Raw genomic sequence first — 24,567 nt, 5'->3', positions numbered from 1 at the left:
TTTTTTAAAATTTTTGGGTTCCCATCCACATTTTTAGGGTTTCTTTTCCTTTTTCCCCTTTTTAAATCCTTTTTTACCCCTTTTTTTCCTTTTTTTTGTTACATTTTCCCCCCATTTAATTCAATTTTTTCCAATTTTTTCCCCTGTTTTTCCCAATTTCCCCAATTTTTCCCAAGTTTTCCCTTCTCCCAATTTTTAGGCACCCCCTCTACAATTTTCAGATTTTTTTTTCCTTTTTTCTTTCTTTAAATATTTTTTCCCTCCTTTTATCCTCGATTTTTACTAATCTTTCCCATTTTTCCAAAATTTTGCCTACCCCGCATTTTTTGGGGCGCTCTTTCCATTTTTGGGGTCTTTTTTCCTTCTTTTCCCTCTTTAAATCCATTTCCCCTCTTTTTTTTCCCATTTTTCCCATTTCTCCCTCATTTTTTCTCTCAATTTTCCCCAATTCTCCTCTTTTTTTCCCCATTTTCCCGCTTATTTTCCCCAAATTTTCCCTACCCTCCCATTTTTTGGGGTGCTCTTTCCATTTTTGGGCGTCTCCTTTTTATTTTCGGCCTCCCCGGGGGGGTTTTTGGGGACCCCCTGACTCTGTTTTTCCCGCAGCACGCCATCGCCTTCTGTTTGAAAGAATCGGGGAATAAACCTCCGGTGGTAAGGACCCCCCCCCAAAAAATCCAAAATTTGGGGAGGGGGCACCCCCTTTTCTCCCCCTCGGGTACCCCCAAACCCCTCCCCAAAATCCTGGACTCCCCCCCCAAAAAAATCCCGCCCTAAAACCCAATTTTGGGGCATTTTTCGGGTTTTTAAAGGGGTTTTTAGGGTGAGCCTACCCAAAAATTGTGGTCGCCCCAAAAAATTTGGGGTCCCCTCCCCTGCATGCGCCTGTTTTGGGGGGTGGGAGGAATTTTGGGGGATTTTGGGAGATTTGGGGATCCCGGGGGGGATTTTGGGGTCACCTTGCCCCTTTTTTAAGGGAACCCCCTCATTTTGGGAGGGTTTGGGGTCCCCCTTTTGATACTTTTGGGGTGTCCCCAACCCCTCCCCAAACTGGGAGGATTTTGGGGACCCCCCATTTGTAATTTTGGGGTGTTTCCCCCTATTTGACCCCCCCCCTTTGTTATTTTTGGGGTGATTTTGGCCAATTTTGGGGTCCCCAACCTGAGGCTGCTTTGCGGACTGCACCATTTTCATTATTTGGGGGGGGGGGGTCCTCTTTTCTATGGGGGTGAATTTGGGGCTATTTTGGGGGGGATCCTTCCACTTTTAGGGCGGTTTTGGGGGTTTTGAAACCCCCTTTTTTATTTTTTGGGGGAACCCTTCCACTTTGAGGGGGTTTGAGGCGGTTTTGGGATTTTTGGGGATCTCCTTAACCCCCCCCTCCTCCCCTCACGATTTTCCCGCCAAGATTCGGTACCGGAAGGACAAAGGAGCCGCTCCGGCGCCCCCCCCATTCCCTCCTGTGAGGGGGCTGCAGGATTTGGCCAGCGGGGGGGTCCTGGCGGCCGCCATCCACTTCTACTGCCCCCAATCCCTCCGCCTCGAGGGTAAGGGTGGATTTTTTGGGGGGAATTTTAGGAGTTTTTGGGGTTTTTTTGAGGGTGGGGGGGGTGCTGCCATAGGGATCCGCTAGGGGCGCTGTGGTTGGACTGTACCAATCTGGAGGGGGGGGGGGCGCGGACCCGGGGGGGTTCCGTAGGGAAATCGGGTGGTACCATGGCGAGGGTCTCAATGGGGGGATATTGGGGGGTCTCTGAAGGGTTTTGGGAGGATTTTAGGGGGGGTTGAAAGATTTTGGGGGTTTTTGGGGTTTTTTTGGGCGTCCCATAAAAAGCGGGGGGAGCCCCCGCTAGGGGCGCTGTGGTTGGACTGTACCAATCCGAGATGGGGGGGGGGGGGGCGGTTCCAGAGGGAAATCGGGTTGTACCATGGGGAGGGTCTCAATGGGGGGGACATTGGGGGGGTCTCTGAAGGGTTTGGGGGGATTTTGGGGATTTAGGGGGGATTTGGGGATATATTGGGATGTTTGGGGGGATTTTGGGGCGATTTTGGGAGAGCTTTTGAAAGACTTTGGGGGATTTTGCAGGTTTCTGGGGGGTTTTGATGGGGGTTTTGATGGGGATTTTGAATTATTTGGGGGGGTTGGGAAATTGAGGAGTATTTTGGGGGGGTTTGAAAGTTTTGGGGGGATTTAGGGAATTTTGGGGGGTTCCTGAGGAGATTTAGGGGCATTTTGGTGGGTTTTTGGGGGATTTTAGGGGGATTTTTGAAAGATTTTGGAGGGATTTTAGGGAAAATTTGGACCCTAATGGGAGTATCCCAATGGGGGATACGGGGAAATCCCATAAAGGGTGCACTCCATGGATTTGGAGTTTCCTGGAGGTTTTTTTGGGGTGTAACCCCCATATATATTTTTTTTTCCTCTCTGGAATTTTCTAGAAATCCGCCTCGGGGCGCCGCTGGCGCTGCCGGACCGGCTGCACAACCTGGGGCTGGTGCGCGAGTTCGGCGCGCGGCACCTGCGCACGCGCTGCCCGCTGGCCGTGGAGGACCTGCTCTACATGGCGCCCGCCCTCAAGGTGAGAACATGGGAGAAAACGGGTTAAACTGGGGGAAAATGGGTGAAAAACTGGGGGAAAGTGGGTTAAAGTGGGAGAAAATGGGGGAAACTGGGAGAAAATGCAGGAAATTGGGAGAAAATGGGTTAAAAAACTGGGGGAAAATGGGTGTAAGTTGGAGAAAATGGGAGAAACTTGGACAAAATGGGGGAAACTGGGAGAAAATGGGGGAAACTGGGAGAAAATGGGGAAGACTGGGAGAAAATGGGGAAAACTGGGAGAAAATGTGACAAAATGGGTTAAACTGGGGGAAAATGGGTTAAAGTGGGAGAAAACGGAGGAAACTGGGAGAAACTGGGAAAAAATGGGTTAAAAATGGGGGGAAATGGGTTAAAGTGTGAGAAAATTGGGGAAATTTGGAGAAACTGGGAGAAAATGGGGGAAACTGGGAGAAAATGGGTTAAAGTAGGTTAAAATGGGAGAAACTGGGTTAAACTGGGCAGGGATTGGGGTTAAACTGGGAGAAACTGAGAGAAATTGGGTGGGGATTGGGGGAAACGGTTAAACTGGGAGAAACTGGATTAAACTGGGTGGGGATTGAGTGCAACTGGGAGGGATTGAGGGAAGCTGGGTTAAACTGGGAAAAACTGGGTTAAACTGGGAGAAACTGGGAGAAACTGGGTTTAAATGGGAGAAAATGGGCTAAAGTGGGAGAAACTTGGTTCAGCTGGGAGAAACTAGGCTAAAATGGGAGAAACTGTTTAAACTGGGTTAAAATGGGAGAAAATGGGTTAATCTGGGAGAAACTGGGTTAAAGTGGGATAAAATGGGTTAAACTGGAACAAACTGGGTTAAGCTGAGTTAAAGTGGGAGAAACTGGGACAAACTGGGATAAAATTTTAGAAACTGGGAGAAACTGGGGCAAACTGGGAGGAATTTGGTGAACTGGGAGGGAATGGAGGCAATGAGGGAAATGGGACAAGATGGCGGCTGCCCTGAGGGAGGGAACTGGGGAGAAATTGGGATAAACTGGGGGAAACTGGGAGAAACTGGGATAAACTGGGGGAAACTGTGAGAAACTGGGGGAAACTGGGATAAACTGGGAGAAATTTGGCAAATTGGGCAGGAATGGAGGCAATGAGGGTAATGGGACAAGATGGCGGCTGCCCTGAGGGAGGGAATTGGGAGAAACTGGGTTAAACTGGGATAAACTGGGGAGAAACCAGGGGAAACTGGGGAGAAACCGGGGTAAACTGGGATAATATCTTAGAAACTGGGATAAACTGGGCAAACTGGGAGAAATTTGGTGAACTGGGAGGGAATGGAGGCAATGAGTGCAATGGGGCAACATGGCGGCCACCCAGAGGGGGAAACTGGGGAGAAATTGGGTTAAACTGGGGAGAAACTGGGAAAACTGGGATGAACTGGGTTAAAATGGGTTAAATTGGAGTAAACTGGGATAAACTGGGAAGACACTGGGAGAAACTGGGAGGAATTTGGTGAACTGGGAGGGAATGGAGGGAATGAGGGCAATGGGACAAGATGGCGGCTGCCCTGAGGGGGAAACTGGGGAGAAATTGGGATAAACTGGGGGAAACTGGGAGAAACTGGGATAAACTGGGAGAAAGTGGGGTAAACTGGTATAAACTGGGAAGACACTGCGGGAAACTGGGAGAAACTGGGAGGAATTTGGTGAACTGGGAGAGAATGGAGGGAATGAGGGCAATGGGACAAGATGGCGGCTGCCCTGAGGGAGGGAACTGGGGAGAAATTGGGATAAACTGGGGGAAACTGGGAGAAACTGGGGTAAACTGGGATAAACTGGGAAGACACTGGGGGAAACTGGGAGAAACTGGGAGGAATTTTGTGAACTGGGAGAGAATGGAGGGAATGAGGGCAATGGGACAAGATGGCGGCTGCCCTGAGGGAGGGAATTGGGAGAAACTGGGATAAACTGGGGGAAACTGGGAGAAACTGGGGTAAACTGGGATAAACTGGGAAGACACTGCGGGAAACTGGGAGAAACTGGGAGGAATTTTGTGAACTGGGAGAGAATGGAGGGAATGAGGGCAATGGGACAAGATGGCAGCTGCCCTGAGGGAGGGAATTGGGAGAAACTGGGATAAACTGGGGGATACTGGGAGGCACTGAGTTAAACTGGGAGGAACTGGGAGGCACTGGGGGATACTGGTCCATACTGGGAGCCCCCCCTGACCCCCCCTTTGTGCCCCCAGTTGAACGTGGGGGCTTTCCTGGCCGAGCTCTTCCTGTGCTTCGAGGTGCTGAGACCCCCGTTTGTCACCCCCCGGCAGCTGGGGGGGGCTCAGGTAGGGGGGGGGACCCCAAATTTTGGGGGGATGGGGTCAGGTAGGGGGGACCCCAAATTTGGAATTGCCAAACCCCAAAAATGGGGAGGGGGTCCCAAAAATCCCAAAAATTTGGGACACTAAAATTGAGGGGGGACGGACTGAAGGGACCCCAAATTTGGGGGGGTCAGGTGGTGGGGGACCCCAAATTTTGGGGGGGGTCAGGTAGGGGGGGAGACCCCAAATTTTGGGAGGGGTCAGGTAGGGGGAGGGCCCCAAATTTTTGGAGGGGCCAAACCCCAGAAATGGGGAGGGGTCCCAAACATCCCAAAAATTTGGGACACTAAAATTGACAGGGAGGAACTGAAGGGACCCCAAATTTGAGGGGGGCTCAGGTAGGGGGGGGACCCCAAATTTTAGGAGGGGCCAAACCCCAAAAATGGGGAGGGGGTCCCAAAAATCCCAAAAATTTGGGACACTAAAATTGACAGGGAGGAACTGAAGGGACCCCAAATTTGGGGGGGTGCCCAAATTTTGGGGGGGGGGGCGGTCAGGTAGGGGGAACCCCAAATTTTGTGGGGGTCTGGTGGGGGACCCCAAATTTTGGGGGGGGTACCTTCCAAAATTTCCCCTCCCCGCCCAGAATCTCCGGCTACTGGTGATGCTCCGAACCCCAAAAGCAGGTGAGAATTTTGGGGGATTTTGGGGTTTTTTGGGGGGATTTTGGGTTGGGTTTTTTTGTGGGAGGGATTTTGGGCTTTTTTTGTGGGAAGGATTTTGGTTTTTTTGTGGTTTTTTTTTTTGAGGGAGATGTTGGGGTTTTGGGAGGGATTTTGGGGTTTTCTTTGGGGCAATTTTTGGGATTTTTGGGGGTCACTGACCCCCCGTGACCCCCCCACAGCTCCCCTGGCTTCAACTTTCGGCACCCCCTGTTGGCAGGGGGGGGGCAACCCCCAGGTAAGACCCCCCCAAATCTGGGGGGACCCCAAAAATTTGGGGAGGGGGATTTGGGGTTGTGGGGGACGGCTGGGGAAGGATTTTGGGGAGTCCTGGGGGAATTTTGGGATTTTGGGGGGTCCTGGGGGAGCTCACTGGGATTTTTGGGGGAGGTCACTGAGCTGGGATGGTCTGGGGGGGACCCCAAGAATTTGGGGAGGGGTCCCAGAGGGGGAGTTTGGGGTTAGGGGAGGGTCTGGGGAGGGATTTTGGGGGGTCCTGAGGGAGATCATTGGATTTGGGAGGGGTCCCAGGGGGGTTTTGGGGAAGATTTGGGGGGTCCTGGGGAAATTTAGGGGGATCCTGGGGATTTGGAGGGTCCTGGGGGATTTGGGGGGTGTCCTGGGGGGATTTTGGGGGGGAATTTGGGTTGAATTTGGGGGTTGCTGGGATTTTTGGGGGGGGTCACTGAGCTGGGAGGGGGCCCCCAAAAATTTGGGGAGGGATTTTGAGGGGTCCTGGGGGAATTTTGGGATTTTGGAGCATCCTGGGGGAGCTCATTGGGATTTTTGGGGGGGTCTCCGAGCTTGGGGGGGTTTTGGGTCTGGGGGTGACCCCATTTCTTCTCCCCCCCCAAAAAAGGCCTCCTGCCCCACTCCCCCTCCCTCCCCCACGGCGACGGCTTCGGGAAGGGCTGGAGCAAGAGACCCCTCAGGTGAGGGGGGTTTGGGGGTCCTGGGGGGCTTGGGGAGGATTTGGGGGGTCCTGGGGCATTTGGGGGGTCCCAGGCGGGTTTTGGGATGCATTTGGGGGGGTCCTGGGGGATTTGGGGGGGTTCCAGGGGGGATTTGGGGGGGGGTCCTAAGAGATTTGGGGGTCCCAGGGGGGATTTGGGGAGGATTTGGGGCATCTTGGGGGATTTGGGGGGTCCTGGGGGATTTTTGGGGGGTCCTGAGGGATTTGGGGGGGGTCCCAGGAAGGTTTTGGGGAGGATTTGTGGGGTCTTGGAGGATTTGGGGGGTCCTGGGGGATTTTGGGGTGTCCCAGAGGGTTTGCGGTGCAGATTTAGAGTGATGTGGATAAATTTGAGGTGATTTGGGGCGATTTGGGTCTGATTTGGGCAATTTGGGTCAATTTTGGGTCAAATTTGGGGCGATTTCCCTCAAATTTGAGGCGATTTTGCTCCGATTTGGGTGCGGATTTTAACCAAATGATTTGGTGACACTCTGGGGACATTTTGAGTTCTCACCCCCCCGTGTCCCCCTCCCCAGCCACCCCCTGTCCCAAGCCGTGTCCTTCAGCATCCCCTGAGATCTGGGGTGTCACGGGTCCAGTTTGGGGTGACTTGGGCACATTTGGGGTGATTTGGGGCAGCTTTGGGGTGATTTGGGTGGGATTTGGGGTGATTTGAAATTATTTGGGTCAGATTTGGGGTGATCTGAGTCCGATTTGGGTCAGATTTAGGTCAATTTTGGGTCAAATTTGGGGCGATTTCCCTCAAATTTGAGGCGATTTTGCTCTGATTTCGGTGCGGATTTTAACCAAATGATTTGGTGACACTCTGGGGACACTTTTTGAGTTCTCACCCCCCCGTGTCCCCCTCCCCAGCCACCCCCTGTCCCAAGCCGTGTCCCTCAGCATCCCCTGAGATCTGGGGTGTCACGGGTCCAGTTTGGGGTGACTTGGGGCACATTTGGGGTGATTTGGGTCAGATTTGGGTCAAATTTGGGGCGATTTCCCTCAAATTTGAGGCGATTTTGCTCTGATTTCGGTGCGGATTTGAACCGGATGATTTGGTGACACTCTGGGGACACTTTGGGAACATTTTGGGGACACTTTTTGAGTTCTCACCCCCCCCGTGTCCCCCTCCCCAGCCACCCCCTGTCCCAAGCCGTGTCCTTCAGCATCCCCTGAGATCTGGGGTGTCACGGGTCCAGTTTGGGGTGACTTGGGCACATTTGGGGTGATTTGGGGCACATTTGGGTGGGACTTGAAATGATTTGGGTCTGACTTGGGGTGATTTGGGTGAGATTTGGGGTGATTTGAAATGATTTGGGTCAGATTTGGCGATTTGGGTCCGATTTGGGTCAGATTTGGGTCAAATTTGGGGCGATTTCCCTCAAATTTGAGGCGATTTTGTTCCGATTTGGGTGCGGATTTTAACCAAATGACTTGGTGACGCTCTGGGGACACTCTGGGGACACTTTTTGAGTTCTCACCCCCCCGTGTCCCCCTCCCCAGCCACCCCCTGTCCCAAGCCGTGTCCTTCAGCATCCCCTTCGGCCTGGACAGCGACGTCGACATCGTCATGGGCAACCCCGTGGGGGTCCCGGCCGGGACCCTCGCCCGCTCCGCCAGCTCCGACAGCCTCGCCCCGCGCCACCGCCGCTGCCACCCGCCGGGTGCCACCCCTGCCACCCCCCCGGCTGTCCCCAATGGTGTCCCCGAGCCCGCCGAGCCCCCCAGCATCGAGGAGGCTCTGCAGATCATCCACAGCTCCGAGCGCCTCCTCCCCCGACGGAGCCCCCGACGCTTTTTTCCTCCACTCCCCGGAGCCTCCCCCTCCTCAAAACCCCCAAAATCTCCTTGGAACCTCTCCGAATCTTTCTGGCGCCCCCCAAAATCTTCTTGGAACCCCTCCGAATCCTTCTGGGGCCCCCAAAATCCTCCCCAAAATCCAGCCCGTCCCATGACCAGCTTTGCCGAGCGCAAGAAGAAACTGGAAGAAGCCACCGGCGCCGCCCCCGCCAATCCCCCCGGGGGTCTCGGCGTGAATTTGGGGGGGGTCCCCACCTCTCCCGGGGGTCCCCCCGAATCGGGCGGGGGTCTCAGCGCCGAGATGTCGCAGCTGGGAGCTCGTTTGGAGGAGAAGCGCCGCGCCATCGAGGCGCAGAAGAAACGCATCGAGGCCATTTTCGCCAAGCACCGCCAGCGCTTGGGCCAAAGCGCTTTGCAGCGCCTCCGCCACGACGAGGAGGGGGCTTCCCCCGCCCTTCCCGAGGAGGAATTGAGTCTGGGGGCTCCACCAAAACCGCCTCCGGCCCCTCCAGGGCAATACGAAGCGGCGGTGGCCAGGCTGAGCGCGGCGCTGAGCTCGTTGCAGCTGGACATGCAACGCTTGACGCAGCAGCAGGAGCGGCTGCTGCTGGAGCAGAGACCCCACGGAGCCCCCCAGGCTTGGGTGATCCCCCTCCCCAAATCCACCAAAACCCCCTCGGCAACCCCAAAAAACACCCCGGGCTCGCCGGCGCCCGCCAGGAGAGGAGGAGGAGGAGGAAGCGGCAGCAACAATGCAGGAAATGCGACGGCAGGAGGAGGAGGAGCCGCGGGTTCTGTCGCGGTATCGGCGGGGGGGTCTCGGAAGCCCCCTCCCCGCAGCCCCAGGAGACCCCGGCCCGCGGAGCTGCGGCTGCCGCCCCTGACGCGGGTGCTGACCCCTCCCCACGACGTGGACACGCTGCCCCACCTGCGGCGCTTCTCGCCCAGCCAGGTGCCCGTGCAGACCCGCAGCTCGCTGCGCTTCGCCGACGGCCAGGAGGAGCAGCACGAGGAGGAGGAGGTGAGATTTGGGGAAATTTGGGTCAGATTTGGGGTGATTTGGGTCAGGTGCAGACCCGCAGCTCGCTGCGCTTCGCCGACGGCCAGGAGGAGCAGCACGAGGAGGAGGAGGTGAGATTGGGGGAATTTTGGGGTAATTCGGGTCAGATTTGGGGTGATTTGGGTCAGATTCGGGTCAGATTTGGGGAAATTGGGGTCAGATGCAGACCCACAGCTCGCTGCGCTTCGCCGACGGCCAGGAGGAGCAGCACGAGGAGGAGGAGGTGAGATTGGGGGAATTTTGGGGAAATTCGGGTCAGATTTGGGGTAATTTGGGTCAGATTTGGGGAAATTTGGGTCAGATTTGGGGTGATTTGGGTCAGATGTAGACCTGCAGCTCGCTGCGCTTCGCCGACGGCCAGGAGGAGCAGCACGAGGAGGAGGAGGTGAGATTTGGGGAAATTCGGGTCAGATTTCGGGAAATTCGGGTCAGATTTGGGTCAGATGCAGACCCGCAGCTCGCTGCGCTTTGCCGACATCCAGGGGAGCAGCACAAGGACGAGGAGATGAGATTGGGGGAATTTTGGGAGGATTTGGGAAATTCAGGTCAGATTTGGGGAGATTCGGGTCAGATGCAGACCCTTACCTCGCTGCGCTTTGCTGACGGCCAGGAGGAGCAGCATGAGGAGGAGGAGGTGAGATTTGGGTCAGATTTGGGGAAATTTGGGGAAATTCGGATCAGATTTGGGGAAATTTTGGTCAGATGCAGACCCGCAGCTCGCTGCGCTTCACCGACGGCCAGGAGGAGGAGCAGCACGAGGAGGAGGAGGTGAGATTTGGGGAATTTTGGGGTAATTCGGGTCAGATCTGGGGAAATTCGGGTCAGATTTGGGGTGATTTGGGTCAGGTGCAGACCCGCAGCTCGCTGCGCTTCGCCGACGGCCAGGAGGAGCAGCACGAGGAGGAGGAGGTGAGATTGGGGGAAATTTGGGTCAGATTTGGGGAAATTTGGGTCAGATTTGGGGTGATTTGGGTCAGATTTGGGTCAGATTTGGGGAAATTGGGGTCAGATGCAGACCCGCAGCTCGCTGCGCTTCGCCGACGGCCAGGAGGAGCAGCACGAGGAGGAGGAGGTGAGATTGGGGGAAATTTGGGGAAATTCGGGTCAGATTTGGGGAAATTCGGGTCAGATTCGGGTAAATTTGGGTCAGATTTGGGGTGATTTGGGTCAGATGCAGACCCGCAGCTCGCTGCGCTTCGCCGACGGCCAGGAGGAGCAGCACGAGGAGGAGGAGGTGAGATTGGGGGAATTTTGGGGTAATTCGGGTCAGATTTGGGGTGATTTGGGTCAGATGCAGACCCGCAGCTCGCTGCGCTTCGCCGACGGCCAGGAGGAGCAGCACGAGGAGGAGGAGGTGAGATTGGGGGAATTTTGGGGTAATTCGGGTCAGATCTGGGGAAATTCGGGTCAGATTTGGGGTGATTTGGGTCAGATTCGGGTCAGATTTGGGGAAATTGGGGTCAGATGCAGACCCACAGCTCGCTGCACTTCGCCGACAGCCAGGAGGAGGAGCAGCACGAGGAGGAGGAGGTGAGATTTGGGGAATTTAGGGAGGATTTGGGGAAATTTGGGTCAGATCTGGGGAAATCCGGGGGAAATTTGGGTCAGGTGCAGACCCGCAGCTCGCTGCGCTTCGCCGACGGCCAGGAGGAGCAGCACAAGGAGCAGGAGGTGAGATTTGGGGAGGATTTGGGAAATTCGGGTCAGATTTGGGGAGATTTGGGGAAATTCAGGTCAGATTTGGGGAAATTTTGATAGGATTTGGGTCAGATTTGGGGAAATTGGGGTCAGATGCAGACCCGCAGCTCGCTGCACTTCACCGACGGCCAGGGGAGCAGCACAAGGAGTAGGAGGTGAGATTTGGGGAATTTTGGGAAATTTGGGTCAGATTTGGGGAAATTTGGGCCAGATTTGGGGAGATTTCGATAGGATTTGGGTCAGATTTGGGGTGATTTGGGTCAGATCAGTGCCACCATGGTGTCACTCTGGTGCCATTCAATGCCACCCCGGTGCCATTCAATGCCACCCCGGTGCCATTCAGTGCCACCCTGGTGCCATTCAATGCCACCCTGGTGCCACCCCGGTGCCACTCGGTGCCACCCTGGTGTCCCCTCCCCAGCAGGGACCCCCGCCGCCCTCGGCGCCCCCCGAGTCGCCCCCGGTGCCCGGCCGGGGCGCGCTGCGCGCCCGCGCCTGCGGCGATGGCACCAGCGACGCGTCCCTGTCCCCCGGCGAGGCTGGCACGGCCGGGGCGCCCCGGGGACGCCCCGAGGAGGAGGAGGAGGAGGAGGAGGAGGAGGAGGAGGAAGGAGAAGGGGACTCGCTGGAGGGGTCCCCCACCGAAGGGGGCAATGGGGGACCCCGCGCCAGCGTGGGGTTCTTCTGTAAGGTACGGCGGGGACGGCGCTGGGGACAGCGGGGACATCGCTGGGGATGGTGGGGACATTGGTGGGGACACTGGGGACACTGGGGATGGTGCTGGGGACAGCGGGGACATCGCTGGGGATGGTGGGGACATTGGTGGGGACACTGGGGACAACCGGGGACGGCGCTGGGGACATTGGGGACATTGCTGGGGATGGTGCTGGGGACATTGGGGACATCGCTGGGGATGGTGGGGACATTGGTGGGGACACTGGGGACGGTGCTGGGGACACTGGGGACATTGCTGGGGATGGTGGGGACATTGGTGGGGACACTGGGGACACCGGGGATGGCACTGGGGACAGCGGGGACATTGGTGGGGACATTGGGGACACCGGGGACGGTGCTGGGGACATTGGGGACATTGCTGGGGATGGTGCTGGGGACATTGGGGACATCGCTGGGGATGGTGGGGACATTGGTGGTGACACTGGGGACAGTACTGGGGACATTGGGGACACTGGGGACAGTGCTGGGGACATTGGGGACATCGCTGGGGATGGTGGGGACATTGGTGGGGACACTGGGGACACCGGGGATGGCACTGGGGACAGCGGGGACATTGCTGGGGATGGTGGGGACATTGGTGGGGACACTGGGGACGGTGCTGGGGACATTGGGGACATTGCTGGGGATGGTGGGGACATTGGTGGGGACATTGGTGGGGACATTGGTGGGGACATTGGTGGGGACATTGGGGACACTGGGGACGGCTTTGGGGACAGCGGGGACATCGTTGGGGATGTTGGGGACATTGGTGGGGACACTGGGGACATCATTGCTGGGGATGGTGGGGACATTGGTGGGGACATTGGGGACATCACTGGGGATGGTGCTGGGGACATTGGGGACATTGCTGGGGATGTTGGGGACATTGGTGGGGACATTGGGGACACCGGGGACGGCGCTGGGGACAGCGGGGACATTGGTGGGGACAGCGGGGAGGGCACAGAGGTGGCACTGGGGTGGCATTGGGGGAGGGGGTGGTGGCATTGGGAAAGACGACGTGGTGGCATTGGGACAAGGGAGATGGTGGCATTGGGACAGGAGACTTGGTGGCACTGGGACTGGGGAGGTGGTGGCATTGGGACAGGAGACTTGGTGGCACTGGGACTGGGGAGGTGGTGGCACTGGGATGAGGGACAAGGTGGCACTGGGATGGCGGCAGTGGTGGCACAGGAACACAGAGGGGGTGGTGACACTGAGGTGGTTGGTGGCAGTGGTGGCACCACGGGGACACTGGGGGTGGTGGCACCACGGGGACACTGGGGGTGGTGGCAGTGGGGTGGTGGCAGTGGTGGAACCATGGGGACACTGGGGTTGGTGACACTGGGGTGGTGGCACAGGGACACTGGGGTGGTGGCACTGGGGTGGTGGCACCATGAGGACACGGGTGGTGGTGGCACTGGGGTGGTGGCACCATGGAGACACGGGTGGTGGTGGCACTGGGGTGGTGGCACCACGGGGACACTGGGGGTGGTGACACTGGGGTGGTGGCACCACGGGGACACTGGGGTGGTGACACTGGGGTGGTGGCACCATGAGGACACGGGTGGTGGTGGCACTGGGGTGGTGGCACCATGGGGACACGGGTGGTGGTGGCACTGGGGTGGTGGCACCACGGGGACACTGGGGTGGTGGCACAGGGACACTGGGGGTGGTGGCACTGGGGTGGTGGCACAGGGACACTGGGGGTGGTGGCACTGGGGTGGTGGCACTGGGGTGGTGGCAGTGGGGTGGTGGCAGTGGTGGCACCATGGGGACACTGGGGGTGGCACAGGGGGTGGTGACACTGGGATGGTGGCAGTGGGGTGGTGGCAGTGGTGACACAGAGATGCAGGGGGTGGTGACACTGGGGTGGTGGCACCACGGGGACACTGAGGTGGTGACACTGAGGTGGTTGGTGGCAGTGGTGGCACAGGGACACTGGTGGTGGTGGCAGTGGTGACACAGAGACGCAGGGGGTGGTGACACTGGGGTGGTGGCACTGGGACAGGAGGTGTCCCCATGTCCCCGTGTCCCCCTGTCCCCCCCGTCGCAGCTCGATGACACCGACCCCTCCCCCCCCCGCCGCGCCCCTCCCCCCCCGCGGCAGCGCCGCCTGTGGGGGGCGGGGCAGGAGCAGCCCCCGGAGCGGTGAGCGGGAATTGGGGAGGGGGCCCGGAACTGGGGAGGGGGTCTGGAATTGGGGAGGGGGCTCGGAATTGGGGAGGGGGTTTGGAAATGGGGAGGGGGCCTGGAATTGGGGAGGGGGTCTGGAATTGGGGAGGGGTCTGGAATTGGGGAGGGGGCTTGGAATTGGGGAGGGGGCTTGGAATTGGGGAGGGGGGCCCAGAAATGGGGAGGGGGCCCGGAATTGGGGAGGGGGTCTGGAATTGGGGAGGGGTCTGGAATTGGGGAGGGGGTTTGGAAATGGGGAGGGGGCCTGGAATTGGGGAGGGGGCTTGGAATTGGGGAGGGGGCTTGGAATTGGGGAGGGGGCTTGGAATTGGGGGAGGGGGCTTGGAATTGGGGAGGGGGTCTGGAATTGGGGAGGGGTCTGGAACTGGGGAGGGGGCCCGGAATTGGGGAGGGGGTTTGGAAATGGGGAGGGGGCCTGGAATTGGGAGGGGGCTTGGAATTGGGGAGGGGGCCCGGAATTGGGGAGGGGGCTTGGAAATGGGGGAGGGGATCTGGAATTGGGGAGGGGGTCTGGAATTGGGGAGGGGGCCTGGAATTGGGGAGGGGGCCCGGAATTGGGGAGGGGGCTCGGAATTGGGGAGGGGGCCCGGAATTGGGGAGAGGGCCCAGAAATGGGGAGGGGGCCCGGAATTGGGGAGGGGGTCTGGAATTGGGGAGGGGCCCGGAATTGGGGAGGGGGCCCGGAAATGGGGGAGGGGTCCTGGAATTGGGGAGGGGTCCCAGAAATGGGGAGGGTCTGAAAAATGGGGGAGGGGTCAGAAAATGGGGAAGGGTCCCAGAAATGGGGGAGGGGGTCCCGGAAATGGGGGAGGGTCCAAAAAATGGGGAGGGGGCTCCTAAAAATGGAGGGGGGTCTAAAATTTGGGGAGGGGCCTCTCCATTATTTCCTCTCAAGAAGAATTTGGGGAGGGGTCCTGAGCCTTTTCCCCTCTGAGGACAATTTGGGGAGCGGTCTCTTCCCTTTTTCCCCCTCGAGAAGAATTTGGGGAGGGGTCCTGACCCTTTCCCCCCCTCCCAGCCCCCCTCGGAGCCCCCCCAGCCGCCCCCAGCCCCGGAGAAGGAATTTGGGGAGGGGTCTCGGCGGGGGGAGTTCACCCGGCTGGAGTACGAGCGGCGGCAGCAGCTGAAGCTGATGGAGGAGCTGGAGAAGGTCCTGAGACCCCCCCGCGGGACCCCCGCCCCAAAATCGGGGGGGGCAACACTCGGGGACCCCCCCGGGAGCCCCAAATTAGGGGAGGGGGCTCGGGGAGACCCCGGCCCCGCTGCTGCGACGACTCGGCCCTGGGGAGGAGCCCCCCAAGGGGCTGCTGGGTAAGGGGGGCCTGAAATGGGTCTGGGGGCTTCGGGGTTCCCCTGAAATGGGGCTGGGGGCTCCGGGGTACCCCTGAAATGGGGCTGGGGGCTTCGGGTAGCCCTGAAATGGGGCTGGGGTATTCGGGTACCCTGAAATGGGGCTGGGGAGATCCCCAAATGGGGCTGGGGGCTTCGGGGTACCCCTGAAATGGGGCTGGGGGCTTCGGGGTCATCCCCGAAATGGGGCTGGGGGCTTCGGGGTACCCCTGAAATGGGGCTGGGGGCTTCGGGTACCCCTGAAATGGGGCTGGGGAGATCCCCAAAATGGGTCTGGGGGCTCCGGGGTCACCCCTAAAATGGGGCTGGGGGGTTTGGGGTCATCCCTGAAATGGGGCTGGGGGCTTCGGGGTACCCCTGAAATGGGGCTGGGGAGATCCCCAAAATGGGTCTGGGGGCTCCGGGGTCACCCCTAAAATGGGGCTGGGGGGTTTGGGGTCATCCCTGAAATGGGGCTGGGGGCTTCGGGTACCCCTGAAATGGGGCTGGGGGCTTCGGGTACCCCTGAAATGGGGCTGGGGACTTTGGGGTCACCTCTGAAATGGGGCTGGGGGGTTTGGGGTCATCCCTGAAATGGGGCTGGGGGCTTCGGGTACCCCTGAAATGGGGCTGGGGACTTTGGGGTCACCTCTGAAATGGGTCTGGGGGCTTCGGGGTCACCCCTGAAATGGGGCTGGGGGCTTCGGGTAGCCCTGAAATGGGGCTGGGGTCTTGGGGAATTTGGGGAGGGGTCTCAGGGAATTTGGGGAGGGGTGTCCGGGAATTTGGGTGTGTCGGGGAATTTGGGGAGGGGTCGGGGGTAATTTGGGGAGGGGTCTCACCTCTCCCAGAGCTCTGTCCTTGGGTTTTGGGGGGCGTTCTGGGGAGGGGTCTCGGGATTTTGGGGGGATTTTTTGGGGGTCCCTGAATTTGGGGGTCCTGGGGAATTTGAGGAGGGGTCTGTGGGAATTTGGGGAGGGGTCTCACCCCCTGTCCCCCCAGGCTCGCGCCTCTCCAAGGTCTATTCCCAGAGCTTGGGGGGGATTTTGGGGAGGGGTCTCTGGATTTTGGGGGGATTTTTGGGGGTCCCTGAATTTGGGGGTCCCGGGGAATTTGGGGAGGGGTCGGGGGGAATTTGGGGAGGGGTCGGGGTAATTTGGGGAGGGGTCTCACCCCTGTCCCCCCAGGCTCGCGCCTCTCCAAGGTCTATTCCCAGAGTTTGGGGGGGATTTTGGGGAGGGGTCTCTGGATTTTGGGGAGGTTTTTGGGGGGTCCCTGGGTTTGGGGGTCCCGGGGAATTTGGGGAGGGGTCTGTGGGAATTTGGGGAGGGGTCGGGGTAATTTGGGGAGGGGTCTCACCCCTGTCCCCCCAGGCTCGCGCCTCTCCAAGGTCTATTCCCAGAGTTTGGGGGGGATTTTGGGGAGGGGTCTCTGGATTTTGGGGAGGTTTTTGGGGGGTCCCTGGGTTTGGGGGTCCCGGGGAATTTGGGGAGGGGTCTGTGGGAATTTGGGGAGGGGTCGGGGTAATTTGGGGAGGGGTCTCACCCCTGTCCCCCAGGCTCGCGCCTCTCCAAGGTCTATTCCCAGAGTTCGCTCTCCCTGTCCAGCGTGGCCGAGCCGGGGGGGGGGCGCAGCCACAGGTGAGGGGGGGAATTTGGGGGAATTTGGGGAAATTTGGGGTTTTGGGGGGAAAATTTGGGGTTTTGGGGAGAATTTTGGGGTTTTGGGGGAGAATTTTGGGCAAAATTTGGGGCTTTTAGGAGGGATTTTGGGGGAAATATCGGGGGAAATTTGGGGGTTTTGGGGGGGGATTTATGGGAAATTTGGGGGTTTTAGGGGAAAATTTGGGAGTTTTGGGAGGATTTTGGGGGAATTAGGGGGGGATTTGGGGTTTTTTGGGGGAAATTTGGGGGTTTTAGGGGAAAATTTTGTGGTTTTGGGAGGGGATTTTGGGGTTTGGGGGAAAATCTGGGGGATTTGGCGTTTGAAGGAAGATTTGGGGGGACTGGGGAAATTTGGGGTTTTGGGGGGATTTTGGGGGAAATTTGGGGGGAGAATTTTGGGGAAATTTGGTGGTTTTAGGGGAAAATTTTGGGGTCTTGGGAGGGGATTTTCAGATTTGGGGAAAGATTTGAGGCTCTGGGGAAAAATTTGGTGGTTTTGGGGTGGAAATTTGGGAATTTTTGTGGGGAAATTTGGGGCTTTTAGGGGAAAGTTTGGGGTTTGGGGAGGGGATTTTGGGGTTTGGGGGGAAATTTTGGGGTTTTGGGGAGGATTTTGGGGGAAACTTGGGGTTTTTAGGGGAAAATTTTGGGGTCTTTGGAGGGGGTTTTGGGGGGGAATTTGGGGGTCTTGGGGAAATTTTACGGGGAAATTTGGGGTTTTAAGGGGAATTTTTGGGGTCGGATCAGGAACTTTGGGATCATTTGGGGGAATTTGGGGATTTTGGGGGATTTTGGGATTTTGGGGAGGGGTCTCTGACCTTTTCCCCTCCCCCAGCCGGGCCGGGTCCCCCTCGGGGCCGGGGTCCCCGAGCCGAGCGCCCCCCGCTGGCCGCGAGTGGGAGCACGACTCCAACCCCTCCTCACCGGGGCCGGAGTACACGGGTGAGACCCCTCCCCAAATTACCCAAATCCCCCGAAATCACCCCAAAAATATCCCAAAATATCCCAAAATCAGCCCAAAATCCCCTGCGACCCCAAACCCCCCAACCCCTCCTCACTGGGCCAGAGTACACGGGTGAGACCCCTCCCCAAATTACCCAAATCCCCCGAAATCACCCCAAAAATATCCCAAAATATCCCAAAATCAGCCCAAAATCCCCTGCGACCCCAAACCCCCCAACCCCTCCTCACCAGGGCCGGAGTACACGGGTGAGACCCCTCCCCAAATTACCCAAAACCCCCCGAAATCACCCCAAAAATATCCTGAAATATCCTGAAATAAGCCCAAAATCCCCTGCGACCTCAAACCCCCCAACCCCTCCTCACCAGGGCCGGAGTACACGGGTGAGACCCCTCCCCAAATTACCCAAAATAGCCCAAATCCCCCAAATTTTCCTCAAATTTTCCCCAAAATCCCCCAAATTTCGTCCTCAACCTCCCCAAAATCTCCCAATTTCCCCCCAAATCCTCCAAATTTCCCCAAATTCCCCCTAAATAACCTCCCTCAATTCTTCCAAATCTCCCCCAAATCCGCCCAAATCTCTCCCAAATCCACCCAAATCTCCCCCAAACTCCACAAATTTCCCCCAAAACCCCCCAAACTTTTCCCAAAATCCCCCAAATTTTTCCCAAATCTCCCAATTTTCCCAAAATCCCCCAAATTTCCCCCAAATCCCCCAGGTCCTAGGCTGTATAAGGAGCCCACGGCCAGGTCCTGATTTTCCCTTCCCCTGCCCCAAAACCCCAAAAATCCCCCCGAAACCCCCAAAATTCTCCCCAAATCCCCCAAACGTTTCCCAAATCCCCCAAATTTTTCCCAAATCCCCCAAATTTCCCAAAATCTCCCAAATTTCCACCCAAATCCCCCAAATTTCCCCCAAAATCCCCAAATTTCCTCCTCAACCTCCCTCAAACCCCCCAAATTTCCCTTCAAATCCTCCAAATTTTTCCCCAAACCCCCCAAACCTTTCCCAAGATCCCCCAAACTTTTCCCAAATCCCCCAAATTGCCCAAAATCCCCCAAATTTCCCCCAAACCCGCAGGTCCGAGGCTGTACAAGGAGCCCACGGCCAGGTCCAACCGGCCGCTGATCCAGAACGCGCTGGCGCACTGCGTGCTGGCCGGGACCCCCAACGCCCCCCTGAGGGCCAAGGTGCTGCAGGTGGGACCCAAAATCACCCCAAAATCCCCCCAAAATCCCCCAGAACCCACAGCCAGACAGGGACCCCAAAAAACCCCACAGGGAACCCAAAAAACCCCACAGGGAACCCAAAAAAACCCAAATTCCTACAGCGATCCTAAATCCCCCTGAGGGCCAAGGTGCTGCAGGTGGGACCCAAAACCCCCCAAAATCACCCCAAAAATCCCCCCAAAATCCCCCAGAACCCACAGCCAGACAGGGACCCCAAAAAACCCCACAGGGAACCCAAAAAAACCCCAAATTCCTACAGCGATCCCGAAAGGAAAAAAGTGCTGCAGGTGAGACCCCAAAATCCCCAAAAATCCCACAAAATCCCCAAAAATCACCCCAAAAATGCCCCAGAACCCACAGCCAGACAGGGACCCCAAAAACCCCACAGGGAACCCAAAAAAACCCAAATTCCTACAGCGATCCCTAAAGGAGCAAAGTGCTGCAGGTGAGACCCCAAAAATCACCCCAAAATTCCCCCAAAATCCCCCTAAAACCCCCAAAATCTCCCTAAAAACTTCAAAATCCCCCCAAAAAACCCCATAAACCCCTAAAAAAACCCATAAATAGCCAAAAAAAAACCCAAAATCACCAAAAAAAAACCCCATAAATCCCCTAGAAAAACCTCCACAATTCCCCCGGAAATCCCCCAAAAACCCCCACAAATCCCCCAAAAAACCCCAGAAAATCCCCCCAAAGATCCTATAAATCCCTTAAAAATCCCAAAATCCCCAAAAAATGCCCATAAATCCCTAAAAAACCCATAAATCCCTCATAAATTACCACAAAAAACTCCAAAAACCCCCCAGAAATCCCCTAGAAAAACCTCCAGAAATCCCCCAAAAACCCCCACAAAGCCCCCAAAAAATCCCATAAATCCCCCCAAAAATCCCATAAATTCCTGGAAAAATCCCACAAACCTCCCAAAACCCTCCCAAATCCTCTCAAAATCCCCTGAGAGACCCCAAAAATCCCCAAGAAATCCCCTAAAAAACCCCATAAAATCCCCCAAAACCCCCAAAAAACCCCAGAAATCCCCTGAAAAATCCCATAAATCCCTAAAAAATCCCATAAATCCCCCCAAAAATCCCATAAATTCCTGGAAAAATCCCACAAACCTCCCAAAACCCTCCCAAATCCCCTCAGAGACCCCAGAAATCCCCCAGAAATCCCCAAGAAATCCCCAAAAAACCCCATAAAACCCCATAAAAACCCCCAAAAAACCCCAAAAATCCCCTTAAAAATCCCATAAATTCCTGGAAAAATCCCATAAATCCCCCCAAAAATCCCATAAATCCCTGCAAAAATCCCACAAACCTCCCAAAACCCTCACAAATCCTCCCAAAATCCCCCGAAAGACCCCAGAAATCCCTCAAAAAACCCCATAAAATCCCAGAAAAACCCCACAAAAAATACCAAAAACCCCAAAAAAACCCATAAACCCCCCAAAATACCCCAGAAATCCCTCATAAATCACCAAAAACAAAACAAGAGCCCCCCAGAAATCCCCCAGAAAAACCTCCAGAAATCCCCAAAAAACCCCACAAATCCCCCAAAAACCCCCACAAAGCCTCCAAAAACCCCCACAAAGCCTCCAAAAACCCCCACAAAGCCTCCAAAAAACCCCAGAAATCCCCCGAAAAACCCCATAAATCCCCAAAAAATGCCATTTAAACCCGACAAACCCCTTAAAAATCCTCCCAAATCCTCCAAAATCCCCTGAGAGACCCCAGAAATCCCCAAGAAATCCCCTAAAAAACCCCATAAAAACCCCCAAAAACCCCCAAAAAACCCCAGAAATCCCCTGAAAAATCCCATAAATCCCTAAAAAATCCCATAAATCCCCCCAAAAATCCCATAAATCCCTGGAAAAATCCCACAAACCTCCCAAAACCCTCCCAAATCCTCTCAAAATCCCCTGAGAGACCCCAGAAATCCCCAAGAAATCCCCTAAAAAACCCCATAAAACCCCCAAAAAACCCCCAAAAAACCCCAGAAATCCCCTGAAAAATCCCATAAATCCCTAAAAAAATCCCATAAATCCCCCCAAAAATCCCATAAATCCCTGAAAAAATCCCACAAACCACCCAAAACCCTCACAAATCCCGAGAGACCCCAGAAATCCCCCAAAAATCCCCAAGAAATCTCCTAAAAAACCCCATAAAATCCCAGAAAAACCCCACAAAAAATACCAAAAACTCCAAAAACCCCATAAACCCCCCAAAAAACCCCATAAATCCCTCATAAATCACCAAAAACAAAACAAGAGCCCCCCAGAAATCCCCTAGAAATACCTCCAGAAATCCCCCAAAAACCCCCACAAAGCCTCCAAAAAACCCCAAAAATCCCCTCAAAAATCCCATAAATCCCTAAAAAATCCCATAAATCCCCCCAAAAATCCCATAAATCCCTGAAAAAATCCCACAAACCACCCAAAAAATGCCATTTAAACCCGACAAACCCCTTAAAAACCCTCCCAAATCCTATCAAAATCCCCTGAGAGACCCCAAAAATCCCCAAGAAATCCCCTAAAAAACCCCATAAAAACCCCCAAAAACCCCCAAAAAACCCCAGAAATCCCCTGAAAAATCCCATAAATCCCTGAAAAATCCCACAAACCTCCCAAAACCCTCCCAAATCCCCTGAGAGACCCCAGAAATCCCCTAAAAAACCCCATAAAAACCCCCAAAAAACCCCCAAAAAACCCCAGAAATCCCCTGAAAAATCCCATAAATCCATAAAAAATCCCATAAATCCCCCCAAAAATCCCATAAATCCCTGAAAAAATCCCACAAACCTCCCAAAACCCTCCCAAATCCCCTGAGAGACCCCAGAAATCCCCTAAAAAACCCCATAAAACCCCCCAAAACCCCCCAAACCCCCCAAAGCCCGACTTTGCCGTTGCAGGAGATGGAGCAGAGCTCGGCGCAGCAGCTGCTGATCCTGTTCCGGGACGGGGGCTGCCAGTTTCGGGGTGTTTACGCGCTGGGGGGGATCCCCCCGACGCTGCGGCGCCTGGCGGGCTCGGGGCCCCGCAGCGTGCCCCTGCCCATGGTCGAGGCTCTCTACAAGTACCAGTCGGACCAGCGGCGCTTCTGCCGCCTCCCGGCGCGCACCATGAGCGGCAGCGTGGACGCCTTCACCATCCCCGGCCACCTCTGGCACCCCAAAAAACCCGGCACCCCCAAATAAAAACCCAAAAACGGGGCTGACCCCAAAAACGATCCTGTCTGTGCTGCACTTCGTGTTATTAATGGGGATTTGGGGACGTTTGGGGACATTTGGGGACATTTGGGGACATTTGGGGACACCTGGAATGGGTCCAGGGAGTGTCATCCCCTCCAAGGACACTTTGGGTGCTCTCCTCATCCACGGCACCCCAAAAAACCCGGCACCCCGAAATAAAAACCCGAAAACGGGGCTGACCCCAAAAACGATCCTGTCTGTGCTGCACTTCGTGTTATTAATGGGGATATTTGGGGACGTTTGGGGACATTTGGGGACACCTGAAATGGGTTGGATTATGGGGACGCCTTCACCATCCCCGGCCACCTCTGGCACCCCAAAAAACCCGGCACCCCCAAATAAAAACCCGAAAACGGGGCTGACCCCAAAAACGATCCTGTCTGTGCTGCACTTCGTGTTGTTAATGGGGATTTGGCACATTTGGGGACATTTGGGGACGTTTGGGGACATTTGGGGACACCTGGAATTGTTTGGGTTTAGGGGGACGCCTTCACCATCCCCGGCCACCTCTGGCACCCCAAAAAACCCGGCACCCCCAAATAAAAACCCAAAAAACCCCAAAAACGGGGCTGACCCCAAAAACGATTGGCTCCCGGTGTCAGAGTTCATGGGGATTTGGGGACATTTGGGGACATTTTGGGACATTGAGGGGACGCCTTTGCCATCCCCGGGCACCTGGGGCGCCCCAAAATAAAACCCCAAAACTGAGCTGGTGCCCCAAAACATGTCCCCAAAGAGCCCCCAAAAATGTCCCCTAAAATGAGGCAAAATGGGGACACTGGGGGACATTGGGGTGGCACTGGGGGAACACTGGGGACGCTGGGGTGGCACTGTGGGGACATTGGGGACACTCTGGGGACATCAAGGGGACACTGGGGACACTCTGGGGACACTGGGGTGGCACTGGGGACATGAAAGGGACACTGGGGGACATCAAGGGGACACCCTGGGGACACTTTGGGGACAGCAGGGGGGTCCCGGGGGATGTCCCCAAGTGTCCCCAAGTGTCCCCAAGGAGCCGGGGACAGCAGCGGTGACAACGCCAGCGTTTATTGCCACGGCACGGGGGGGTGGCACCGTGGGGACACCCTGGGGACACCCTGGGGACACCCTGGGGACACCTCGGGGACACCTCGGGGACATCGGTGTCACACGCAGGTGGCCTGGCCATCCTCGCCGGGCTGGTGGCAGCCCCCTGGGGACACGTCGGGGACATCGCAGGGACACCCTGGGGACATGTTGGGGACATCGCGGGGGTGGCCGCGCGTCCGGCGCAGCTCCAGCTCCAACCCCGAGAGGCGCCGCTCCTGCGGGGGACACGCGTGTCACCTGTGTCACCTGTGTGTCACCTGTGTCACCTGAATGTCACCTGTGTGTCACCTGTGTGTCACCTGAATGTCACCTGTGTCACCCCTGTCACCTAAGTGTCACCTGTGTCACCTGTGCCACCTCAATGTCACCTGTGTCACTCTGTGTTACCTGAGTGTCACCTGAATGTCCCCAATGTCCCCAGTGTCCCCAGTGTCCCCAATGTCCCCAATGTCCCCAGTGTCCCCAGTGTCCCCAATGTCCCCAATGTCCCCAGTGTCCCCAGTGTCCCCAGTGTCCCCAATGTCCCCAATGTCCCCCCAGTGTCCCCAGTGTCCCCAGTGTCCCCAGTGCCACCCCAGTGTCCCCACTGTCCCCAATGTCCCCAATGTCCCCAATGTCCCCAGTGTCCCCAGTGTCCCCAATGTCCCCAATGTCCCCAGTGTCCCCAGTGTCCCCAGTGTCCCCAATGTCCCCAATGTCCCCCCAGTGTCCCCAGTGTCCCCAGTGTCCCCAGTGCCACCCCAGTGTCCCCAATGTCCCCAATGTCCCCAGTGTCCCCAATGTCCCCAATGTCCCCAATGTCCCCAATGTCCCCAATGTCCCCAGTGTCCCCAGTGTCCCCAGTGTCCCCAATGTCCCCAGTGTCCCCAGTGTCCCCAATGTCCCCAGTGTCCCCAGTGTCCCCAGTGTCCCCAGTGTCCCCTGTCCCTCTCACCATCTCCCTCTCTCTCTCTTCGCTGTTCTTCAGCCGCTCCAAATCCTCCCGGCGGCTGCGCTCGGCCACGGCCAGTCTGGGGAGGGAGGGACTGGGAGGGACTGGGATGGA

At 56.7% G+C, this 24,567-nt stretch overlaps 1 protein-coding gene and 1 long non-coding RNA gene across 2 annotated transcripts in view; one reads left to right on the top strand and one right to left on the bottom strand.

Moving 5' to 3' along the window:
• The window catches only part of CAMSAP3 (calmodulin regulated spectrin associated protein family member 3), a 33,451-nt gene extending 11,043 nt beyond the window's left edge, over positions 1–22,408 (top strand). The window contains 18 exon segments of the mRNA XM_077787675.1: positions 607–654; positions 1,409–1,547; positions 2,440–2,579; positions 4,793–4,925; positions 5,508–5,547; positions 5,766–5,821; positions 6,443–6,515; positions 8,042–8,312; positions 8,314–8,350; positions 8,353–9,464; positions 9,727–10,032; positions 15,022–15,314; positions 16,335–16,388; positions 16,520–16,536; positions 16,891–16,972; positions 17,832–17,938; positions 19,039–19,157; positions 22,092–22,408. Coding sequence (XP_077643801.1) covers positions 607–654; positions 1,409–1,547; positions 2,440–2,579; positions 4,793–4,925; positions 5,508–5,547; positions 5,766–5,821; positions 6,443–6,515; positions 8,042–8,312; positions 8,314–8,350; positions 8,353–9,464; positions 9,727–10,032; positions 15,022–15,314; positions 16,335–16,388; positions 16,520–16,536; positions 16,891–16,972; positions 17,832–17,938; positions 19,039–19,157; positions 22,092–22,376 — 3,312 coding nt within the window. The 3' untranslated portion in view covers positions 22,377–22,408.
• A 1,052-nt stretch (positions 22,409–23,460) lies between these two features.
• On the bottom strand, positions 23,461–24,534 carry LOC144247292 (uncharacterized). The gene is made up of 2 exons (XR_013341004.1): positions 24,457–24,534; positions 23,461–23,737 (listed from the first exon to the last, which is right to left on the bottom strand). It is a non-coding gene; the product is annotated as an uncharacterized LOC144247292 (long non-coding RNA).
• Between the last annotated feature and the right edge of the window lie 33 nt (positions 24,535–24,567).

Source organism: Lonchura striata, chromosome 21 (assembly GCF_046129695.1).
Source record: "Lonchura striata isolate bLonStr1 chromosome 21, bLonStr1.mat, whole genome shotgun sequence".
Classification (NCBI taxonomy): domain Eukaryota; kingdom Metazoa; phylum Chordata; class Aves; order Passeriformes; family Estrildidae; genus Lonchura; species Lonchura striata.
This window is presented reverse-complemented; position numbering and strand designations above follow the sequence as displayed.